Raw genomic sequence first — 25,060 nt, forward strand, 5'->3', positions numbered from 1 at the left:
CACAACTGCATATAAAATGTTGAAGGTAAAACTGCAGCCCTACGATTTTTTTGCTCGCTCCACTGCTGGCGGAAGGGCCTCCACTGGAAGGGGCTCCGGAGATAATGTCGGCCTCTTCCACGCTGGCAAGACGTCTTGGAAGAGACAGGAATACCCTTCCCATACTTTAGCCACCACACACGATCTGGTGGTGAACCCAATTCATACAGCTGCTGGGTGGGCAGAGGCAGTGGAGGATTTAAGAAACTTGCCTCCATTGTTTCAACTGTACACAAACTGCATATAAATGGGGCTCTGTGTCTGTGTATTCCTCAGTCTTACTATCACTGACCTTGCAGCGGTTGTAACGTTTGGACCTTCTTAATTGAACACACTGGATTAGCAACTCGTGGAAATTTCAATTTTAAAATAAAATGTAAAAAGTTAAATGTATTTTCTCTGGTAAATATCGGTCAGATTCAAGTGGCAGATCCAAGAGGGGGCAGGGTATTTACAATCTTCCCCCCCACCCTCTCCTGGGCTTTGCCACTATACCCTGTGCAGCCAACTATTTTCCTATAATCATGAGCAGGGTTTTCCCATGACGACAATGTGATATTGTGTCGCGTGCCATACCATTCCCAAGAGCAATGTTGCCGACTGCTGCGGCTCAAGTGCGGCACTGCTGCGGCTTACCGGCAAACACCGCGGCGCATTCTGGCGTTTTATTCTCGTGTTCACGTTGTCGATGTGTAGTGGTGATACGCGCTGGGGTAAGGATCGTGTGCCAGCGCGTAGTGATTGGCTGTGTGTGTTGGTGATGCGCGCTGACGGTGAAGGATCATGGGTCAGCGCGGGGTCATGGGTTGTGAGGCAGTGATTGGCTGGGTATCGGTGACGCGCGCTGACATCGAAGGGATCGTGTGGAAGCGCGTGGGGATTGGTCAACTAAGGGGGTGCTCACGTCGCGGTCCGCATACGCTCCGTCTCCCGGGAGGGGAGGCTATATAAGGCGGTGCGCGCAGGCGCACGGGGAGTTGGTGACCAGTGAAGACAGAAGACGGAGGAGGAAGAGATAGGGCCCTGAGGCACCTAGTCCCGCTGTCCTTGTGAGGACCGGGGCCCTGTGTGGCTCAGAGGCGGGACCTTGAGACCCGGGGCCGAACGTCCGTGTGAGGGCCGGCCCACGGGACCCAGAGGTCGAGACCCACGCCCAAGCTGGGGTGGGTCTGTAGCGCCACGGACACTATGGGGCTGGAGTGCCCGGGAGCGTGTACCGTGAGCTGTAGTAACCACGCGTGTCAAGGGGGACGTGTAGCGTGAGCTGTAGTAACCACGCGTGTCAAGTGGGACGTGTAGCGTGAGCTGTAGTAACCTCCAGTGTCAGGTGGAGTGTGTAGTGTGAGAAATAGTGACCACACGTGTTATTGTGGAAGACAAGTGAAAATAAAGTGTGCTACCCGTCAAGTGGTTTCCCGCCGTCATTCCGAATACTTCAACTGGCGTCAGAAGTGAAACAGTCTTCCAGGCATGGATACAAGGAAGACTCTTCGGACTCACGGGATTGACCGCGAGGATAACCTCGACGACTCGGGCCAGCTGGCATCAGGGGGAGAGGACGAGGAGATGCCGACGCCGCAGGACCCACCGGGGGCGCCCGACGAGCGGCTGGGGGCTGATGCCGGACTCCGCGAGGCGCACTCCCGTCTGGCAGAGCTGCTACTCGCCGCGGCGTCCATCCTGGCGGAGATCACCACGTCGGGAGGAGCGGGGACGTCGGCGGACATTCAACAGACTCGCCTCGCTGATTCCCGCCAAAATGACTTGGCAGTTCCCGCCATTTCAACCACGCGGACATCTTTTGGCGGGAACGGCGAGCAACACATGGCGGGAGTTCTCCAAGCGCGCCCGCTTACGTCATCAGCGCGCGCTACGGACCGCCATCAGCCACCCGCCATAGGGGCCGCCATCTTGCAGACCGACGGTGGGGCGGAGAGGAACCACGTGGCAGAGGACGACTTCATCTTCCAGCAGCGCCTTCCCACGTTGACAGCCTTCAAGGTGGAAGGCGGGGACTGGGGCGCATTCCAACGCAGGTTTCTGGCGCATCAAGAAATGTCGGCCTGGTCCGACGCTACGGCGCTGCGGGCACTGCCTGCCATGTTGGACGACGACGCGCTCGCGGCCTTCAGGTCCACACAGAGGTCTGACCGCTCCACGCTTAAGGCTGCGTTGGGCCTCATGGCCAAGGTCTATGGACCTCCTTCGGCTTGTCGCCATCAGTTTTACGAGCGACGGAAGGCGGACACGGAGACCGCGCTCGCCTACCGCACGGCGTTGTTGGCTCTCACCGACGCCACGTTCCCTCGTATGGATGAGGAGGGCCAGGATGCGATGGTCTTGGAGCAACTGCTCAAGTTGGCGCAGGACCTGGGGGTCCCCATCAACACGGCCGACGAAGTCGACATATCTTCTTTGCGGGTCGCAACAAGTATACAGGCGCACAAGGTCCTCAAGCGTAAACAGGGGGTCGTCTGCACTGCTGCCGTGGGCTCAGCTCCGGGCCCGGTGGTCACTGAGCCCCAAGTCGTCTGCCCACGGGAGGAGGCGTTCACCGCTGGACGACCGGGGGACTGGAGGTCCGGGGGTCGTTCGCCTCTGCGATCGGCCCGCAAGCTGGAGCAACCGAGACCTCCGACGTCCCTCATCACGTGTTACAACTGCGGCCTCCGGGGCCACGTGGCGTCCGGTTGCCGTGCTCCACGTCAGCGCGCCATGGGACCTCGGCTGGACGACGACCAAGGCCCCAAGTCGTCCCTACTACCCCCGGCAAGTCGCGGCACTTCACATGCTTGGCCTACATGCACGACACACATGGGCCGTCGCTTTGCGGCGGAGGAGGGCCGATTGGGGGTCGGCGATTCGGTTCGGAGAGGGGGGTTCGTGCGGGACCGAGGGGACATTAAATGGTCTGAGTTGGGTCACAGAATAGTGGCTGCGTCGGCGGGTTCATCGGTAATTACGGGATTCATAGACGGGGTCGAGGTCAGGGTGTTAGTGGACACGGGGGCGTCGGCGACTATTATTTCAGACCTCATTTACAACATTCTCCCTGTCCAATGTCGACCTCTGCTTCCGGTGGACGTGCCATTTTACGCGGCAAATGGGGGCTCGTTGGGCATTGTCGGGCAGATTCGGGCGTCCATTTGCATTGGGGATATTAAATTGTTGGGACCTGTTTTCGTCTCCTCTTCCTTAGCGGTTCCTTGTCTGTTGGGCACAGATTTTTTGGCTAAAATGACCATTAAAATTCTCATCGATCAACGTTGCATTGAGCTACCATCGGGTCGCCATATTTCCTTTTTGTCGAATCCTACGGAAATTCGGACGGCGTGCGCTACGATACAAGCGCTGGCGACACCCCCCGGGTTCGCAGATGTTGATTCCCCTCCGGTTGAGGAAGCCATTGGATGGGGAGACCTCGGAACAGGGCGTGCTTTTTGGTCCATCAAATAGGGCTGTCGGAGGTCTGGATTTGTCGGTGGCTCACACGTTGGTTCGGGCTGACAAGGACCCGTTCGTTATGGTTCTAAACGCTGGTTCGCGGCCGGCCGTTATTCAGCAGGGCACTGTGCTTGCTCACGCGGCACGGGTCCCTGCGGAAGAGCGCCTTGTTGCGCATGTTGATCCAGTCCCGGCGCAGAAAATTCGATCGGGGGAGGACCTTGAATGGGTCGATTCGCTGTGTGCGGACTCAAAGGATTTGTGAAGGGTACAGTTGGGTGCACTGCGTGCTTTGCTGATAGAATTCTCTGATGTGTTCAGTAAGCACAAATATGACATTGGGTGCACGGACCTGTTGCGCCACCATATTGAAACAGGCGATGCGGCACCGGTCAGGCAGAATCCCTTCCGGCTGAGTCCTGCTGAGAAGGAACACGTTCAGTCAGCCGTCAACGATATGCTGGCGGCCGACATTTCGCCTTCTTCCAGTCCTTGGGGAGCACCTATCGTGCTGGTTAAAAAGCAAGACGGGTCCTTGCGATTTTGTGTAGATTTCCGTCGCCTGAATAAAATCTCCGTGGCTGACGCGTATCCGCTCCCCAGAATGGACGAGTCCCTCGATGCATTGTCTGGTGCGCGATATTTTTCTACTCTTGATTTATTATCGGGATTCTGGCAGCTGCCACTCGACGACGAGTCTAAACCTAAGACAGCATTTCGGACTCCAGGGGGCCTGTTCCAGTTTAACCGGTTACCCATGGGACTTCACTCCGCTCCCGCGACGTTTCAGCGCCTTATGGAGTTGGTTTTGTCGGGTCTGCAATGGGATACTTGCTTGATTTACCTAGACGATGTCATTGTTTTCAGTAAAACGTTTGAGGAACACCTCCAGCGGTTGAGAGGGGTGTTCTTGCGGATGCGATCGGCTAAATTAAAGTTTAAACCGGCCAAATGCCACCTTCTTCGAAAGTCCGTGAGATACTTGGGCTAGATTGTCGATTCTTCGGGGATCTCTACCGATCCCGCGAAGACGAACTGTGTCGGTTCATGGCCAACGCCCACGTCGGTTTCTGACATACGCAGTTTCATTGGTTTTGCTTCCTACTACCGCCGATTCGTTGAGCATTTCGCCACCATTGCAAAACCCTTGCACGCTCTAACGGAAAAAGGAGTCAAGTTCCGATGGGGACCGGAGGAGGAGGCCGCGTTCTGCTCCCTCCGGGACGCCTTGGTGGGTGCCCCGCCCTTATGTTATCCTGACTTTACAAGTCCCTTCTTGCTAGATACGGATGCTAGCAACACGGGCATTGGGGGGGTGTGTGGGGGTCGCTAGCCCCCGAGATCCCTCCCTCGATAATGCTAACGGCCGGGCTAGCATCATCAATCGCCCCCCCGCTGCTAGGTTCCTCACCCGTGGCGTGGGAACCATCGCCCGAGGATTCCCCTCCCCCGCGGGTCCGCGTAGCCGGCATGGCTAATTATCGAGTAGTATTCTGCCCCTCCCTACTACGATACCTCCCTGTCCTAATCGCGCGCCTGCAACCCACACGGAGCGAATGTACGCACGCCCACACACACACACGCCGCTCCGCGCACTCCAACTCAACTCGCGTTATGATCGCGCACCTGTATCGCACACGGGGTGGTCGCACGCACACACACGCAGCTCCCCACGCGACACCCACTCTTGCGCCGCTCTGCGCCGCGCTGGCCGCTCACGTTACGATCGCGCACCTGGGGTACGCCGATTACGCACGCCGAGAGCTTACGCAAGTAACGAGCACACGCAAGCGGGGCACACGCCGACACAACGACTCAAGCCGCCGCCGCCGTGCGCGCGAGACAAACCGTACAACAATGCGCAGCCGATTACGCGCTCGAGCCGCGGGGTCGGGGGTCAGGGGTCCACCACCGCGCCGCACTTTACGCAAGTAACGAGCACACGCAAGCGGGGCACACGCCGACACGACGACTCGTCCCCTCCCCCACTCGCGCGTGCACGTCAACCCAAATATCGTACAAGGACGATTCTCCTCTCACACGGCTGCGTAGTCACGCCAACACACAAAAGTGCTCTCCCCGGGCGTTAACGCACACACCTCCGTACCCGCACAATCGTACAGAGACCACGGCCTTTATGCATACAACGACCACACACTCGCGAATGCAGTGCACGCTAATACCACGTTCCAAAAACACCCAACAACACGGTTTTGTTACTACGCTCGAGATTTTATTAGCCCTTGCTAACCAACCGAGCCACCCGTGTGTGTGTGCGGGCCCGCAAGGCGCTTCTAACCCACACTCTGGTGCCGTGTAGCCCTATTCTATGCTGCGCTCTCTGCTAAACCGCTTTCCTACTCGTCCTTACCCCGAACTAACCCTCTCCTACGGATCCTACTCTCCGCTCTGAGGTGTTGTAAGGCGCGCAACACGATACCGTCTGTAGTCCTTGGTGACCTTGCGGCGCTCAGATCGTCCTGCAGACAATCTAGCGGCTCGCCCGATGACTCCTTCGTCGCTGACCCCGTGTCCAAACTCCAGAAGAAGGGACTTCCCTACTGCCCCTGCGTTTTCTTTTAAACTATTCACATCAAAGGCTAGGCGCCCCCGTCCCGACCGCCTTGGTCTCTCGACCAATCCTGAGCCTAGGATTTCCCGCTCTTTTGCGATCCTGCCGGCCTTTGAACTTTCGACCAATCAGTCGTCCCGGGTCCTGACCCCAGCTATCTGCCTTGCTGACCCGTGTTTGTGTTTGTATGCGTTTCTAACTGCGGGGCTCTCTGAGCTCGCCGTGGTCGTGCGATCTCAAATCCGCCCACGGCGCCGCAGTGTTACTTGGCCTGGGAAGGGTCCTGTCCAATTCCCTGGCCCTGAGAAACCGTGGGGTAACCCCCCTAGGGGGCCCTCGGGTGAAAACTCAGGGTAGGTGACCCGACCACGAGGCCCTACGTGGGTGCGGGTGCGTGTTTATGTGGGGGGGGTGATGGGGGGCAGTGCGGCGGTGGAAGCCGGGCGGCTCCCTGGCTCGGCCGAGCGGCCCCGTCGCTGTGGCACCACATAGCCCCCCGGGGTGCCAGTCCCCGTCCCGGGTTGACTGGAGCACCTCGCCTGGGTTGCCCCCACGAGGTATCGCCGCGGGGTCCGCGGGATTCGCCCGGCCCTTGTGGCTGGCCTCGGGGGTGGCGGCTCCGTCTCTTGGGGCTCCGGCGGTGGTCTCCTCCTCCATTCCAACGGCTCCCCTCGGTCTCTGGCACCTGCGGGCTGGGGAACAAACTCAGAGGCGGTGGGGTCTAAGGGTCGCCGTCCTCGTCGCCCCCGGCCCCGCCCGGGGCCCCTCGGAGCCCGGGGCTCCGTGGGGCCCATATACTGCGCGAGGCCCCCGGGCACGGGGGGTGGGGGAACCCCGGGGTTTCGGGGTACTTGGACGGCGGGGCTCCCCCCCTCGGGGGCTGCTCGCCACGGCTTCAGTCGGCGGATGTTGACCACCATCTCCCGGCCCCTCTCTCCTCCCTGAATCAGCACCGTCCATGGTGAGATCTGCCGTCTCACAATCCAGGGTCCTCGCCAGTAGGTGGTCAGCTTCCCCACCTGTCCGGCACCGATGCGGGGAGTGTACAGCCACACCTCGGAGCCCGCAGTGTAGAAGGAGGGCTCCATACGGGGTCGGGCGCCCTGCTCTTGCCGCTGGTGCGCGGCCTCTCCGCGCGGGTAGGCTCGGCCCCTGGCCCCTCGCAGGGTCTCCAGCAAGTGCTCCACGGGGTGGCTCCCTTCCTCCCGTTGCGGCGGAGGGACACCGAACAGCAGATCTGCGGGCAGGCGAGACTCGCGACCAAACATCATTAGGAACGGGGTCTGTCCTGTGGATGTGTGAACGGCGGTGGTGTAGGCGAACAAGGCATAGGGGAGGTGTTCGTCCCAGTCCTGTTGATTCGCGGCCGCCATGCGTTTAAGCTTCCCGGCCAGAGTCTGGTTCATCCTCTCTACCATCCCGTTCGCCTGGGGGTGATACGCTGTGGTTCGGTCCTTCTGGATCCCGAACTCTCGGCACAGCGCCTGGAATAGTTCGGCCTCGAATTCACTACCCTGGTCGGTAATGACTCGTTCGGGGATCCCGCACTTAAGTACGTAGTTTTCCATGAAGGCCCGGGCCACTACGAGGGCTGTTTTATCCGGGATAGCCACCGCCACGGGGTAGCGGGTGAAGTACTCCACCGCTACGAGAATATATCGGTTGCCCCGGTGGGATCGTGGAAAGGGCCCCTGCAGGTCGATTCCGACCAACTGATTCGTCCGACTGACTCGGAACGGCCTCAGGGGTACCTGGTACCTCGCCGGCTTTTGCCCACACTGCTGACAGGCACGGCAGCCCTGCACCCAGGCGGCCACATCTTGCGCCAATTTAGGCCAGAGATACTGGCGACGCAGAGTCTCCCGGGTGCGCCGTTCCCCATCATGGCCCCCGAGCGGGTGGTCGTGTACCAGTCGTAGTAGTTGGGGTCGCACATGGGCGGGAACGCAGATGCACCCCGGCTGCCCAGCGTCGGCCAGTTCCCTCACCACCCCGTTTTCTACACACAACCGGGCATACAAACCACTCCAGGGCCCTGGTAGTGCATCCTTCCTCTCTCGCAGTGCCGCCTCCACCGCCGCCAGATCCGGATCCCGCTGCTGGGTTTGTCGCAGCTGCTCGTCGTCCAAGCCCGGGAAGGCGCAGCCGACATCCTCTTGGATCTGCCCGGTTGGGGTGGGATGATCCGTCTGTTCCCGGGCTCCTTCTGCAGGGGTTCCTGCGGCGCACACTGCACTCTCTCTCGGGGGGGGGGGAGTTTAGTTTCCGCCGCTCCTTGGGTTCTGCTGCCTGGCGGCAGCGTCCCCCCTTGAAGCACGGGCAGGCGTCTCCCTCCCTCGTCTCAGCGCGCACCGCGGGCCGTCTTGACAAGGCGTCCGCGTTCGCGTGTGTCCGCCCCGCTCGGTACTCGATCTGCAGGTTGTACTCCTGCAGCTGCGCCAGCCATCGAGCCATCTGCCCCCGCGGTTCCTTGAATGTAAGGAGGAACTGCAGTGCATAATGATCGGTGCGCACACGACATTTCCTGCCGTACAAGTACGGTCGGAACTGTTTACACGCGAAAATTACAGCATACAGTTCCTGACGGGTTACACAATAGTTCAGCTCGGCCCCGCTCAGGGTCTGACTGGCGTACGCGATGACCCGCTCCGTCCCACCCTGCACTTGCGACAGCACCGCGCCCAGCCCACTGCTGCAGGCGTCAGTGTCCAAAATAAAATCGGTGGTGAAATCTGGGAAAGCCAAGGTGGGGGTGTGGGTGAGGTGGTCTTTGAGTATGGTGAAAGCCGTCTGGCAGGCCTCCGACCACTGATAGGGGTTCTTAGGGGAGGTGAGTTGGGTGAGGGGGCGTGCAATCTCACTGAATCCCTTTACAAATCGACGGTAATAAGTGGCGAGTCCCAAGAATGACCTGATCTCCGTCAGGTTCCTCGGCTGCGGCCAATCCACTACGGCACGCACCTTCTCGGGATCGGTGCTCACCCCTGCCTCGCTGACTCGGTGTCCGAGGTACCCCACCTCGCGTTGCGCAATGTAACACTTACGTGGCTTGAGCTTGAGATGGGCTGCTCGCAGTCGCTGGAATACTTCCCGCAGCCTGGACCAGTGTTCGGACAGCGACCTACTGAACACTATTACGTCGTCCAGGTAAATCAGGCACTGTTCCCACTGCAAGCCCCGCATCACCAACTCCATCAACCGCTGGAACGTCGCGGGCGCGTTAGTGAGTCCGAACGGCAACACTCGAAACTCAAACAGGCCCATCGGGGTGGTGAATGCTGTTTTTGGCCGATCCTCCTCCGTCATCTCCACCTGCCAGTAACCGGACGCCAGATCGAGGGTGGAAAAATACCGCGCTCCTGCGAGACTGTCGAAGGTGTCGTCGATGCGTGGGATGGGAAAAGCGTCTCCGAGCGTGACTGCATTTAGTTTACGGTAATCGACGCAGAACCGGGTTGACCCATCCTTTTTCGTTACTAGTACCACTGGGGCTGACCAGGGGCTCGCCGAGGGCTGAATTATGTTATCGCGAAGCATGTCCCCAACTGCCTCTTTGATTTGGGCGCGTTCGGGTGCGCCCACTCGGTACGCAGGGAGTTTGATGGGTCGGGCTGCACCGGTGTCAATTTGGTGCTTAACAAGATCGGTCCGACCCACGTCCGAGTCGTGTTCACTGAATACGTCGGCATACTCCCGCAGTAACTCGCGCAGCCGATCGGCCTCTCCCTTAGGTAAATCCGCCCATGGTACATGTAACGCGTCGAGCAGGGGAACGACCTCGGCTCGGGGAGTCGGGCCGACTCGCCAGGCCAGGTCCTGGTCACCCTCAGGACGCCCGGGGTCCTCAGCCCAGAGTGCGAACACCGAGTCGTTAGAGTGGCGTGCGTGCAGGGGGTGTACGGTGGCTATCGGGGTGCGTCGTCGTATCATTGCCGGGGTACTGTGTGGGTTAAACACACGTATAAACAGCCGGCCCCCATCTGCGTTTACCAGTGTGGCTGACCCTACAACCCCGTATCGCGATGCCAACTCTGGGTGCGGAGTCAGCATTACCTCGCCCGATGGTCAGTGGGTTGGGTCGGTGGAGAGGGTTGCCACTGGCACCAGCATCTCGGCGAGAGGTCCGATGGTGACGGCCGACACCAGCGTAGCGGCCACGGGTGTGAAGCGTGGGCGATTCGGCTCCTGTCCTAGGAACGGAATCCGCTCCCCGCTGCCCTCCACCGTAGCGCATCGTTGCCGGGGCTGTACGTTAAGTCCCAACTTTTCCAGGAGGTCCGTTCCTGCAATGCACTCGTGGCACAACACACTCGACACGTATAATTCCTGTGTGCACACCTGGTTTCCTAGACGGACCTCGAGGGAGACCTTCCCCAGCAACCCCATCCCGGCTCCGCTTGCCGTGTGCAGCGCGCGATCCGGGGCCTGCAGGCAGCCCACGTCCACCCCGAGCATGCTGCAGTGCGCGGCGCTCATGAGAGAGGCCACGGCGCCCGTGTCCAGCAGGATCCGGGTGCGCTGCCCGTTCACCTGGCCTTCCACCAGCGACGTGGCTCCCGTTATCCCTGCCACCAGCTCCCGCAGCCAATCGCCCGAGGTCCCCGCGCCCTTGGGTGTTGTTGTTGTAACCTGTTTATGGATCACTCGCTCGCCATTATTCTCATTACCGTCTATTTGTATCGGGACCGCGTCGATTGCACCCCTAGTTGGTCCGCTCACTAGGAGGCGTTGGAGTTTAACCCCCGCGTCTGCCTAGCTCGGGTGATTTCAGGACAGTCTCTCACTAGATGCCCTCGGCGATCGCACATATAACATGCCCGGGGAGGGGGGGCGGCTCCGTAGTGGGCCCCCTGCCCACTCCCTCCCCCCCCATTACGTCGCTGTCCACCCTCCGCCTCTAGTCGGGCTACCCTCCCAGATAACCCTCCCACCGTGGCGCGTAGGTCCCCCATTTCGGATCGGATGGTCTCAACGGAGGTTTGCAGTTTGGTCATATTTTTATTCGTTTCCTCGCGTACCTGGGTTACCCTCTCACCTACTTGGTTTACCTTGTTGTCTATCTGGGTTACCTGGCCGGAGACATCCTTTATACCCGTTTGTATACCGGCAACCCATCCCGGGGTTGTCTCGCGGGACACTGGAGGCTCTCTTTCCCGGCCCCTTACCGTCCTCGCGAGCTCCTGTTCCTCCTCCTCGTCTTCCGAGAGCAGGCATGCAATGGCGCGCTCTCGTCCCAGCCCCCGGAGCTGCGCGCGTTCGCTGTGAATTCTTTCACACTTACGTGCGCGCTCGACAAGGGTGTTAAAGGGAAGACGTGGGCAGCTCATGTCTGGCTGCCACCACGCCGTGCGAGACAGGTACCGCTGGATTTTCTCGGCAGCCAGTTCCTCAATAACCTCAGTTGCGTACCCCGGGCGTGCGATCTTTGTTAACTCGCGCACATCCTCGGCGTAATCACGGAGATCTTCGCCAGGTTGGCGACGGCGCGCCTCTAAGGCCGATTTTGCTTCCTCCTCGTCACGTGTGCCAAAACGCTGATCGAGTCGGCGCATCAGCTCCTCTAGCTGTGTCTGTGCGCTCGCGGGTAACGCTTCTACAAAATCGGCTGCCCGCCCATCAAGATTCATATTAAGTTGACGTACTGCCTGCGCGTCCGTCCATTCATTAATTTCCTTGGCCCCTAAGAGATTGCGGGCGAATGCCTTCCACGAAGGGGCCCCCCGGCCGGTAAATATTAGTCTTATTTTAGCGTGAGGTAACGCGGGGGTCCATCCCACTTCTGACACCAATTTGTGGGGGTCGCTAGCCCCCGAGATCCCACCCTCGATAATGCTAACGGCCGGGCTAGCATCATCAATCGCCCCCCCGCTGCTAGGTTCCTCACCCGTGGCGTGGGAACCATCGCCCAAGGATTCCCCTCCCCCGCGGGTCCGCGTAGCCGGCATGGCTAATTATCGAGTAGTATTCTGCCCCTCCCTACTACGATACCTCCCTGTCCTAATCGCGCGCCTGCAACCCACACGGAGCGAACGTACGCACGCCCACACACACACACGCCGCTCCGCGCACTCCAACTCAACTCGCGTTATGATCGCGCACCTGTATCGCACACGGGGTGGTCGCACGCACACACACGCAGCTCCCCACGCGACACCCACTCTTGCGCCGCTCTGCGCCGCGCTGGCCGCTCACGTTACGATCGCGCACCTGGGGTACGCCGATTACGCACGCCGAGAGCTTACGCAAGTAACGAGCACACGCAAGCGGGGCACACGCCGACACGACTCAAGCCGCCGCCGCCGTGCGCGCGAGACAAACCGTACAACAATGCGCAGCCGATTACGCGCTCGAGCCGCGGGGTCGGGGGTCAGGGGTCCACCACCGCGCCGCACTTTACGCAAGTAACGAGCACACGCAAGCGGGGCACACGCCGACACGACGACTCGTCCCCTCCCCCACTCGCGCGTGCACGTCAACCCAAATATCGTACAAGGACGATTCTCCTCTCACACGGCTGCGTAGTCACGCCAACACACAAAAGTGCTCTCCCCGGGCGTTAACGCACACACCTCCGTACCCGCACAATCGTACAGAGACCACGGCCTTTATGCATACAACGACCACACACTCGCGAATGCAGTGCACGCTAATACCACGTTCCAAAAACACCCAACAACACGGTTTTGTTACTACGCTCGAGATTTTATTAGCCCTTGCTAACCAACCGAGCCACCCGTGTGTGTGTGCGGGCCCGCAAGGCGCTTCTAACCCACACTCTGGTGCCGTGTAGCCCTATTCTATGCTGCGCTCTCTGCTAAACCGCTTTCCTACTCGTCCTTACCCCGAACTAACCCTCTCCTACGGATCCTACTCTCCGCTCTGAGGTGTTGTAAGGCGCGCAACACGATACCGTCTGTAGTCCTTGGTGACCTTGCGGCGCTCAGATCGTCCTGCAGACAATCTAGCGGCTCGCCCCATGACTCCTTCGTCGCTGACCCCGTGTCCAAACTCCAGAAGAAGAGACTTCCCTACTGCCCCTGCGTTTTCTTTTAAACTATTCACATCAAAGGCTAGGCGCCCCCGTCCCGACCGCCTTGGTCTCTCGACCAATCCTGAGCCTAGGATTTCCCGCTCTTTTGCGATCCCGCCTGCCTTTGAACTTTCGACCAATCAGTCGTCCCGGGTCCTGACCCCAGCTATCTGCCTTGCTGACCCGTGTTTGTGTTTGTATGCGTTTCTAACTGCGGGGCTCTCTGAGCTCGCCGTGGTCGTGCGATCTCAAATCCGCCCACGGCGCCGCAGTGTTACTTGGCCTGGGAAGGGTCCTGTCCAATTCCCTGGCCCTGAGAAACCGTGGGGTAACCCCCCTAGGGGGCCCTCGGGTGAAAACTCAGGGTAGGTGACCCGACCACGAGGCCCTACGTGGGTGCGGGTGCGTGTTTATGTGGGGGGGGTGATGGGGGGCAGTGCGGCGGTGGAAGCCGGGCGGCTCCCTGGCTCGGCCGAGCGGCCCCGTCGCTGTGGCACCACAGGTGCTCTCACAGGTCGTTGGGGGAGTCGAACGGGTGGTCGCCTATGGTAGCAGGGTTTTGTCGCCGGCGGAACAGCGCTACTGCGTCACCCGTCGCGAGTTGCTGGCTATTGTTTTTTTTGTACAGCAATTTAGACCGTATCTCTATGGCCATCATTTTACGGTCCGGACGGACCACGCGGCGCTTCAGTATTCATTGAGGGTCGCCCAATCCTCGGGCCAATTGTCACGGTGGTTGGAAGTCCGCCAGGACTATCAGTTTACGACCACTTACCGTAAGGGGTTGCGCCACACTAACGCGGATGCCCTGTCGCGATTGTCGCCTTGTCCTAAATGTGCGTGCTTAATGGGGTCGGCGCGCTGTAAACCGCCCGCTGCGGTAAGCGTGGGTGCGTTGGCCGCGACCGTGGATGCGCCGATTGGTGACGTTCCTGCTACCCCTGAGGGAGGGGACTCGCTGCTCTCACTGTCTTTGATTGAGTGGGGCCGTCTCCAAATGGCTGACAGCTCCCTGCTAGCGTTGCGTCGCAGCGTGGGGGGTCCCGAGGAGGGACGGAAGTGAACTGGCTCCTGGCTGCTCAAGCAGGGCCTGCTAATGAGATGGGACAATTTGTCCCGGCGGCACGCACTCGTGGTGCCTTCCGCTATGCGGGGAAAAGTTGTCCTGGCCGCACACGAACGCCTCTTGCATTTGGGGGTAAACAAAACGCTTGCTCTGCTTTAGCGTGACTATTTTTGGCCGGGGATGGGGAGCGATGTGGTAAATATACTAAAGGGGTGTGTAGACTGCGCCAGACGGAAACCACCGTCCGTGGCGTCAAATCCACCGCTGCAATCTATTCAGGTCTCGCGCACTAACGAGCTCGTTGCGCTCGATATTTTGGGGCCTTTTCCAGTCACGCCTAGGGGTAACAAGTACCTGTTGGTTGGTGTGGAATACTTTACCCGGTGGCCTATGGCGTGGCCACTCGCCAACCAGTCGGCGGCGGCTGTGACGGACGCCTTTGTCCAGGGCTACGTTCTGGATAAGGGGGCTCCCGAACGATTGCTGACCGACCAGGGAAAATTTTTTTCGAGTAAATTGCTGCAGGAGGTGTGCGACCTTTTGGGTACTAAGAAGGTGCGTACCTCCCCGTACCACCCACAGACGGACGGGATGGTGGAGCGACTCCACAGGACTTTGACTTCTATGCTGTGCCAGCAGGTGTGCGAGGCACATGTTGACTGGGACCTGCAGGTCCCGGGGGTCCTCGCCGCGTATAGAATGGCCCCCCATGCAGCAACGGGATTTTCCCCATTTTATCTGATGTATGGTTGGGAGGCCGACCCGCCCATGGAAACTCAGCTGGGTCTTTCCGCGCCAATTCAAAATTGGCCGAACATATTAAATTTAACATTGCTAAGCTGACCGAGGCGCGGGAGGCCGCACGGCTTAATTCGAGGTCTCGCCAAATCGCTAACGAACGAGCGCTTGCGTGCACGGAATGTGTCCGTGCACGACTGGAAACCGGGCGATAGGGCCTGGCTGCACTGCCCTCAGGCACCTTTGGCTACGTCGCCTAAATTGTTGAGGCCATGGCGGGGACCCGTGGAGGTCGTGCGGATTGCACGCCCCCAGTGTGTTCAGATAAAATGGGGAAAGCTCCGTTGGTACATCCACCCCTCCCGGCTGAAACCGTTCTCACCTCCGTATGGCCTACCTTTGTGTCGTGAGGACCGAGCATGTGACGTGACCGACGACCCGAGGGGGGAAATGTCTCTGCCTGATTCTCACATGTCTCCGCCTGATCCGCTCCCAGGTGGCTCGGAACTGACAGCTGCCGACCACCGGCGGCCGGATCCCCGCGACACGGCCGGTCCTTCCAGGCCCAATCCGTGCCTTCCGGGGCTGCCGGAGCCACCAGACGGTCGTCAGCGTCCCGTCCCGTACGATGGACCGGCCAGGCGGACTCGCGCTAAGTCGCGCAACTTTTCCTGACCAACTGAATGAAGGGCCGATGCGGCCGGAGCGTCTCGTCACTGCGTTTCCCATCCGCTCGACCGCTCTATCACCCCGGTTGAGGAGCGAGCGGAGGGGGGGATCGATAGTTACAGAGACACTGGACACGTTTTTTTTCTTGGAATTACTTTTATTGTGTTGTTCGTCGGTTTGTACATAGCTTGTTGTCTGGTGTTGTATGTTGTTGTTGACTTTTTATTGTGTTGTTCGTCGGTTTGTACATAGGTTGTTGTCTGGTGTTGTGTCGTTGTGTTGTTGTTGTTGTTGTGTTACGGGGCACATTGGGGGGTGGGGATTTTGTTGTTGTTACTATTGTTGTTGTTGTTGTGTTGTTTAGCAGCCGGGCCGGCTGCGAGCTATGTGGGAGGGGGTGATGTAGTGGTGATACGCGCTGGGGTAAGGATCGTGTGCCAGCGCGTAGTGATTGGCTGTGTGTGTTGGTGACGCGCGCTGACGGTGAAGGATCATGGGTCAGCGCGGGGTCATGGGTTGTGAGGCAGTGATTGGCTGGGTATCGGTGACGCGCGCTGACAGTGAAGGGATCGTGTGGAAGCGCGTGGGGATTGGTCAACTAAGGGGATGCTCACGTCGCGGTCCGCATACGCTCCGTCTCCCGGGAGGGGAGGCTATATAAGGCGGTGCGTGCAGGCGCACGGGGAGTTGGTGACCAGTGAAGACAGAAGACGGAGGAGGAAGAGATAGGGCCCTGAGGCACCTAGTCCCGCTGTCCTTGTGAGGACCGGGGCCCTGTGTGGCTCAGAGGCGGGACCTTGGGACCCGGGGCCGAACGTCCGTGTGAGGGCCGGCCCACGGGACCCAGAGGTCGAGACCCACGCCCAAGCTGGGGTGGGTCTGTAGCGCCACGGACGCTACGGGGCTGGAGTGCCCGGGAGCGTGTACCGTGAGCTGTAGTAACCACGCGTGTCAAGGGGGACGTGTAGCGTGAGCTGTAGTAACCACGCGTGTCAAGTGGGACGTGTAGCGTGAGCTGTAGTAACCACCAGTGTCAGGTGGAGTGTGTAGTGTGAGAAATAGTGACCACACGTGTTATTGTGGAAGACAAGTGAAAATAAAGTGTGCTACCCGTCAAGTGGTTTCCCGCCGTCATTCCGAATACTTCAGATGTATGGCACATGTCAACAAAAATTCACATGCGGTCTGGCGTTACAGCTCGTGGCGCGTATTTAATTACGGAGCTCAGTGTTGGGATTTTACAGGGTTGGCTGAACTTTTTAAAACACGCGAGTGGAAGGTTTGTGGTGGGGTCTGGGGTGGCTCACGTCCGGGATGACCGCAAGCTGCTCGTGTTGGCTGTGCCATCTCGCGTGGTGGTTTAGCGGGTCCTGGTGACGCAGGGCCCGAGGGTCTCGGACATGAGGTCGGGTTTCAATCGCGGTGGCAACCTGCGGCTCTTAAAGGACTGCTTCGTGACGTTATTTACTTAGGACCACCGTCTTGTATTCACCCACAGTGCATTGCGGCTCTTGTGATTTTGGTTGCCGACCCCCTGGTTTAAATGGATTATTCAGGAATGGATCCCATGTGCTTTTAAATATTGGCTCCTTTAATTATTTATCCCACGTGGTCCAGAGGCTTCAGCTGCTTTCGTAAATGATTCCATGGCACTCAGGATGCGGTCCGTGATATTGCCACGTGCTCTCATCACGTGGTGTTACGTGCAGCTACTTCAGGTTGGGTTTAAAGTACAGTCTATTCTATAACGCGCGTTGTTTTCACAACGCGATAATGAATGTATGCGGGGAAAAAATTCTAACGCGGATGCGAATTAGACATAACGCGATCGAGTAAACAGAACTTCGTCGCGCGAGTAGAAATAAGCGGTCGTATGCCTGCCTCCGCGTAGCATCACGCAAGGCGGGATGCTCCTGGACACTTCTAGATGCTATCCATGCGCCTCCCATTCTCTGTTCGGCCTGCGTACGCTTCTCACTGTGATCTATCCTATATTAGTTGTTGTTTATCATCACGCGATTTTTCCATAACACGTTGTTCTTCAGGAACGCAACAACGACCGCGTTATGGGAGAACAGACGGACGCACCCATCTGGCGTGGAGAGACCCAGAGCTCCCCACGCCACTGCTATTATATATTATGCTCGTGGTAGTATTCCAATTTGTCTTGAGATCCACAATAAACATTTTACCATCCATCCGTGGGTCCAGATCCCACGTATTGGCCACCGCTGGGTTAGTATGTCGAAATTTCTCACGTGGAAAAAACGTAATTGCAAAAATGTCCCATTTTTAAGGTTATCCATAACATGCTAAGCCTAAACAAAAATAAAGCTGTGAAAAATTGGTCAGTTTTTGGTGACAAGCGACATAGGTTAGAACAGTGATGCATCGTATATATGTGTAACTTATTTCACACCGTACGAAGCCAGTCGTGCTAATCAGAGGTACATGATCCGTCAGAAAGCTTTGACCAACAATAGCACAGATTTAACCCTTTAATACTAAGCATTGTTTTTTTGTAATCGAGGGACTCGACTCTATATGTCACGAAAATCCGTTTCTTGTACAAAGCAACGGTGTCCTGTCTCCCGCCCCCCGCCCCCCGTCCCCGTCCCCTGTCCCCTGTCTCCTGTGCTGTCTCCTGTCCTACCAAGATGCACTTCGAAGGTGCTGTGCGCATTTAAAGCCCGCAATGTAAAAACTTCCCATAACTTGTGGTAAATCTTGAAGCCTGGTGTCAAGTTGTCTGTGTGGTCCCCTCCTTACCAACACACGTGTCCATGTGTGGCAGACACAGGGCAAGAGATGTGCGTGGTGCATGTTGCTGTGTGGTCTCCTTACCAACACACGTGTCCATGTGTGGCAGACACAGGACAATATATGTGCGTGGTGTATGTTGTTGTGTGGTCTCCTCCTTACCAACACACGTGTCCATGTGTGGCAGACACAGGACAAGATATGTGCGTGGTGTATGTTGCTGTGCGTGCGATCACCTTCTTACACCGACACACCTTGCACACACACAGAGGGGCCCGGGCAACGCCACACGCTTATCATCTCACATTTATTCTGCATCATTAATATAAATACACTAATATGTATACGGCTTAAGCTGATCCGGATGATGCGATTAAGTGCTTGTATATACACTGCTATATGTGCAGCTGAACACGCGCTAGGCGAAACGGTTCAGAATTTGACGAAATTTTTTTCTTCCACAAAAAAACTCCAAAGCGATATTTCTTCTTTCAGTGAAACAGCAAAACTTTACCGAGTTCAACTCGAATTCATGAACTTTATAAAAACGAGAGAAAGAGAGAGTCCCTTAATTAACGTAAATTGTATATAACTTAATTGTTTTCTTCATCAGGCACGGCAGGTGAACGCGGAGTTCCCGTCAAAACGCACAGCGTTCTCTCTCCTCTCGGCGAGTTAGTTTTGGTCCACGCAGTTGCACCAAGTACACCACACGCCACGCACGAGCACATCTTACATTTGCGCTTTAGACTCTGCACTGCTAAGCTACGTTTTGAGATGCATATTGATTTGAAGTGGTGGAGCGGTGTTACACCAGCGGTTGGCGTAGACCGCGCCCAGTATGAGCCCAATGACCTGAGTTCAATTCCCGGCCATGGCTAAAGTCGGCGATACATGCGGAGCGAGGGGTCCCCTGTGGAGTGGGGGGGGGGGGGGGCATATAGAGAGGGGCCCCGTAGGGGGGGGGGGGGCTATGGAATGAGGGGGCCCCTGCGGAGTGGGAGGGTCCCTGCGGAGTGAGGGGGGTCCTATAGAGGGAGGGGGGCCCTGGATAGTGCCCCCCATGGTGGGTGAGCATCCCTGGCGTCGATCACTGAGCTGAGATGCGCATCCCGATCCCTGATTGTCCACGCTTGTGTTCCGTGTAAAGCACTCTCGGTTATCGCTTTGGTTTCACGAGTTGGGTGATCAAAACAAGAATAGCGTTATTGGTGCAAGAAATTGCCATCTTAACGACACGTGACGGTGTTCCACAAGACTCGCGTCTAAACGACGCTCATCGACGAAGTCGGTGCGTGGCGCTACAAACTCTACAGCAGCGATTTAATCTGCGATAGAAAAATATTCTTATTATTTTGATCCAATTTGCTGGAATACTAGATGGTTCGGACAAAAATACAACTTTTATCACCTATGTTACCTGTTCTGTATACATGGTGTGTTACATTGCATCTCTCATTTGTGATTTGTTTACACATAACACTCGCTCTCCCTAGCCCCCAACTATCATGGCATCGTATTCATTAAAAAAAAACATGGATTACATTTCAACTGCTGTTCTCTGTGACGTCCGCATCTATTGCTCGCACAGACATCACCAGTCTCGGCACCGCTTTTCCGCTGCACAGTCGAGCCGGCCCAGTTATTGCTTCCACCGCAGAAGCCGCGCGACGCCACGTCCCTACAGCGTGCGACGTCATGCCCAGCGAACGCGTCGTTGGCCCCGCCCCTGGCCCCGCCCCTGGCCCTGCTTGACCCCTGAGCCGGAACGTCTCGCACGGTTCGGTTCGGGCCCGGCACGGCAAGTAACAAGAGTGGAAAAACCGCCCGTACGGTGCTGGCTCGCCCCGGATGTGCCCCAGCGGAAAAGGGGACCTCGTCCCTTCGCACGTCGCTGCGGCGGCCCCCCTCGTGACCCACGGGCAAGGCCGCCATCGGCTCGCCTCGGCCCCCGGGGGGCCTCGCGAAGGCGCCCCCCGGCTTAGTAGTAGGAGCTGAGGTGCGAGGCGACGTGCGCGCCCGGGTGCCGAGGAATGGCAGCCTGCGTCGCGTACAATCCCCCGGCCGCCGCCGCCGCCGCGGCCGCGGCCGCCGCGCTCCAGTACGGGTTGCCGGCGCCGAACGCGGCGGGCGACGAGACGGGGCCGTGGGGCGGCGGTGGGACGGCGCCGGCGAAGTTCGCCTTGTGCTGGTGGTAGGAGGCCTGCGCGTAGGAGAGCTCGCCCGGGTAGCGGTAGGCGCCGGGCTCGGGCGGCGGGTGCGGCTGCAGCGCCTGCGTGATGCCATGGAAGTCGAACTTGTAGGCGTAGCGCTTGCCGTGCACCTTGGTCATGATGTTCTTGTCGTAGTAGTAGCGCAGCGCGCGGCTCAGCTTGTCGTAGTTCATGTTGGGCTTGGACTTGCGCTCGCCCCAGCGGCGCGCCACCTCGTCCGGGTCGGTCATCTTGAACTCGCCGTTGGTGCCCTCCCACGTGATGCAGCCCGCGTTGGCGCAGTCCGACAGCAGCTCGAGCAGGAACTGCCACAGCTGGATCTGGCCGCTCCCTGGCACAGGCGACAGCCGGGGGGGGGCACGACGTGCACCATCAGCACCACCATCACCACCATCACCCCCATCACCACCATCACCCCCAAGCACCAGGACACGAGGGGCACCATCAGCACCACCATCACCCGGAAAGCGACGGTTCGCTCGCGTCACCGCTGGCGCAAGGGCCCTTCGATGAGAGGGAGCTCTATCGAGAGAGATTCTAGGCCAGTGTTCTTCATTGCAAGGCCCGCGGGCCACTGGCGGCCCCCGATGGCCTTTAGTGCTGCCCCCGACAATACACAAAAGTGAAAACACCCCCATCATCATCGTGCTGCTGTCAAACCCAGCACTGGTTTCAAATGTGTCACGGCCCTCGCGCTACTGATGATGTCTTATCGGCGAAAGTGCCCCCCCCCCCCTTTGAAGATGAGTGAAGAGCACTGCCCTCGAGGGTATCTGACCCACTCTTACACGCTGGGCCGACGTCATTGAATAGATGGGAGTGTCCACACTTGACCCCACCACACGTGACCTACCACCGTTCAACTGTGTTGTTGTCACCAATATTTGCGGACAGAGGCGGTGGAATATTGGTGTGTTAGGGGGAGGGGGGTGGATGTAAGAACCTCGCCCTCGGTGTTTCAACCGCCGCGCCTGGAGATGGAATCGAACCGGCGACCACTGGATCGTAGAGGTCGCCGGACTGCGTCGGCGATGCGCTCGTGCAGAGAATTCTCTGCAGCTTCTATCCGTTGTATAGAACATCCTCGTGTAGTTACAGACATTTTCGAAGGTCTCCCGTTACCATATCGGCTATGGGGGGCTGTCTGACCATACTTCACCACGCGGTGTGTAGTAAACATCGCCGCTGAGGAGACAAAAGCGGGCGGGCGGGCGTGGTGCTGGCCACCCACCCCCTCGTGTGCCGTGCCGGCCTTCACAGGTGCTACTCGCTCACAGAACTTGCCCCAACAGTCTGCTCAGGCTATTGGGGGGACCTTTGTCTTTATGTGACACGGCCGCGTCCCCGCGCTCCACGTGTGCGCGAAGCCAAGCGTGGCGCTTGCGAGCGAACGAGAGAGAGGAGGAGCACGCCTCGGTACCTGGGTTGGCGAGTCGGCTGCTCGTGGGACCCAGGATTTGGTACGGATCTGGATTTCGGAGTCGACATCCACGAGAGAGGGAGAGAAGGAACAACGCGAACACAGAGACATCCACATCATGCTGAGCTCGGTGCATTGTGAACTCGCACTAAACGACAGGAATTTGACCAAATCATGCCGCTGTCGAACCCAAAACTCAATCATGAATTTTTAGCGACTAAAAACTTCTGCGTTAATTTCAAGACATTCTCTGCAATATTTTACAGCACTTTGTCAATCGACTGCTGGATGATGGCCTCCCCACACCATGGCAAGATTAACTTAGATTTATTAGATGACAATACAACTAAACTGTAAACTATTTTTATTTTACAAGGTCAGTTCCACTGAGCTATACAGTTCTTGTTCAGAAGCGACCTGACCACAAATGTGAGATCAACGAAGTGGCTTCTCGTGCGGAAATTCATCGCAGCCGAATTCTCAAAAGGCGTGATGTTGATTCTAAATGCAGAGGGGGAGAAACCGGAAGACGCGGAGAAAAGTCCACGTGACCATGGGGAGAGAGACACGCACACTCCAAATATACAGCATCAGGGTCGGGGTCGAACCCACGACCTCCTGCACACCAGGCGAGGTAGTTCACGTCTCATAGCCACCGTGATGATGATGAGAGAGACACACAAACTCCAAATATACAGCAGCAGGGTTGGGATCGAACCCACGACCTCCTGCACACCAGGCGAGGTAGTTCACGTCTCATAGCCACCGTGATGATGATGAGAGAGACACGCAAACTCCAAATATACAGCAGCAGGGTTGGGATCGAACCCACGACCTCCTGCACACCAGGCGAGGTAGTTGACGTCTCATAGCCACCACGGCGCCCCAAAGCCTCGGCGTGTGCCGCCACAGCTGCCAACGAGCGCCACTTTGTCCACAGAAGCCGGAGCCACTGGGGGGGGGGGGGGGGCTCATTCCGTCGGAATGGGACGCGACGAGTGAAGCGACGCAGACTTCGCGAGACGTACCGGGCTGGGTCCTCTGCTCTCCGGATTTGTTGACGGCCGGGACCGCGGCTCCGGCTTCTGTGGACAAAGTGGCGCTCGTTTGCAGCTGTGGCGGCGCACGCCGAAGGTTTGGGGCTATGCGGTGGCTCGGAGACGTTAACTACCTCGCCTGGTCTACGGGAGCGCGTGGGTTCGATCCCTGACCCTGACGTCTGTTAATAACAATTTACATTTGTAAGGCGCATTTCATCCGAGGATCCCAATGCACCAAATATGGCCAGCTCGCTTCTAAAAAAGAGCTAAATAGCTCAATTGACCTTACTTGGTAATAGATACAAATGTTTAATTTTGGCTCCCGCGTTCCACGTGACCGTGACGTGTGCGAGGGGGTTCTTACGATCCGACATCCCTGTCCTCGCTTCAGGTCGACCCCGATAACGCAAAGTCAGATGTCCGTGATGCCACGGTCAAGACGCCACTCCTCCTTCCCACCACAAGTGGCATCGCTCTGGCAAACCCGAGTTCGATTCCCGCTAGTGGCCAACACCAGCGACGATTATCTTAACCCGTCTTGGGCTTCCCTTAGGTCGTGGCTGTGTGCCTCTGTGGTCGTAGTCGTGTGGTTGTGCAGCTGTGTGGCCGTGTGGCTGTAGCCGTGTAGCTGTGTGGCTGTAGCTGTGTGGCCGTATGGCTGGAAGTGTGTGGTTGTAGCTGTGTGGCTGCAGGTGTGTGGCCGTGTGGTTGTAGCTGTGTGATTGTAGCTGTGGTTGTGTGGTTGTAGCTGTGTGGTTGTGTGGCCGTGTGGTTGTGGCTGTGTGGTTGTAGCTGTGTGGTTGTAGCTGTGTGATTGTGTGATTGTACCGGCTTTAGGCGGGGGTTGTGCTGCCTGCTCTGGGTATGGCGGTACGCTGGGGTACGTCAGGGATGAGCTGCCTGGAACAGGAAAAACAGGCAACACGATCACCATCGTCGTTACCAGCGGAGTCGACGCGAATCATAAGACGATGCACCCCCAGTTACTGCATTAAACACGGGGGGGGGGGGGCAACCAGGGTCGTGAGAGAGGAGTTCGCACGCAGGAAGAGATGCCACTCACTCTCATCAGCAGCATCATCAGCAGCAGCATAATCAGCAGTAGCCAGGGTGCTGTCTGCACGCATCAGGCAGTTCACCAGCGGTTGGGTCAACAAGGCCTGGCTCTGTTTAACACGTTTTGGGTTAGATTGTGTAAATATGGATGTGTCGTTAAACCCACTACCACCCGACATAGCTAATTAGCAAGGTTTGTCACGTAAATACATGACAATTAGTTAATAGTTCAGAACACCTGGCTCTGCTGATGAGACCATGCATGTCTGAATGTTGAAACCGGTCCAGAGTCTTTTTTGTGTTGAACCAATACTGCTGATAAGATGCACTCCCAGAAGGCCGCGTGGCTGATGGAATGTGCAAAAAAACACTTCGATTTTAGTGAAAACAATTTCCCAGTGCGACCTCGATCGCGCGATCGTCGTCACAAGACAAAGAATCCAAGCGGATCTCGAGCAGGGTAGCGCGGCGCTACGAGCTGGAGAACGGCCCGCAGAAGCGGACATCACAGAGCTCCCTCTAAGATCCCTTTGGTCCCACACACAGTTGTGGGGAGGGGCGGCAGCACTTTCCCACCCACTTTGCATGAGAGTGAGGTTTGTTGCGCGACAGTAAAGCTGATGTCTAATTCTCAGAGATGGAGCCAAATTAAGTGTAGAACCAAATCTAATGTGATGGTGGATTTGTTTTGTGTGCAGTCATTGGTGACCAACTCGCTGCACTTGAGAGCCCAGTTTGATCACAACTCAGTCCGTGGTGACGCAGTGGTGAAACTCGTGCCTGCCTCCTAGCAACAAGCGCTTGTGTTCGATTCCCGACTCGGGGCTTTTCTGATTTGAGTTGCTATGTTATCTCCCTTTTCCGCATGGGCTTCCTCCCACAGATAAAACCACAGGTATGTTCTTCCTCCTATAGCTGAACCCACAGGTATGGTCTTCCTCCCAATGCTGAACCCACAGGTTTGGGCTTCCTCCTATAGCTGAATCCACAGGTTTGGGCTTCCTCCCATGGCT

At 57.8% G+C, this 25,060-nt stretch overlaps 2 protein-coding genes across 5 annotated transcripts in view; one reads left to right on the forward strand and one right to left on the reverse strand.

The window, feature by feature from the left end:
- The first annotated feature begins 495 nt into the window (after positions 1-495).
- Positions 496-18,246, forward strand: LOC144943019 (uncharacterized). The gene is made up of 2 exons (XM_078870149.1): positions 496-2,808; positions 15,386-18,246. The coding sequence occupies exons 1-2, from the start codon at positions 1,510-1,512 to the stop codon at positions 15,398-15,400; spliced, it is 1,314 nt and encodes a 437-aa protein (XP_078726275.1). The 5' UTR covers positions 496-1,509; the 3' UTR covers positions 15,401-18,246.
- Positions 18,247-18,606: 360 nt separating this feature from the next.
- LOC144943021 (retroviral integration site protein Fli-1 homolog) overlaps positions 18,607-25,060 on the reverse strand; it is a 34,082-nt gene continuing 27,628 nt past the window's right edge. For 2 of the 4 annotated variants that reach the window (XM_078870153.1, XM_078870156.1), the window contains 4 exons: positions 23,820-23,891; positions 22,980-23,036; positions 21,952-21,999; positions 18,607-20,862 (listed from right to left, as the gene is read on the reverse strand). In XM_078870153.1, the coding sequence (XP_078726279.1) occupies positions 20,300-20,862; positions 21,952-21,999; positions 22,980-23,036; positions 23,820-23,891 (740 nt within the window). In that variant the 3' untranslated portion in view covers positions 18,607-20,299. The remainder of the gene's footprint in view (positions 20,863-21,951; positions 22,000-22,979; positions 23,037-23,819; positions 23,892-25,060) is intronic. The other 2 variants (XM_078870154.1, XM_078870155.1) reach the window with 2 other exon arrangements.

This window comes from Lampetra fluviatilis, chromosome 29 (assembly GCF_964198595.1).
Source record: "Lampetra fluviatilis chromosome 29, kcLamFluv1.1, whole genome shotgun sequence".
Taxonomy (NCBI): domain Eukaryota; kingdom Metazoa; phylum Chordata; class Hyperoartia; order Petromyzontiformes; family Petromyzontidae; genus Lampetra; species Lampetra fluviatilis.

Coding starts and splice junctions, on each gene's coding strand:
- LOC144943019 (XM_078870149.1), top strand. CDS start 1,510: ATGGATACAAGGAAGACTCTTCGGACTCACGGGATTGACCGCGAGGAT.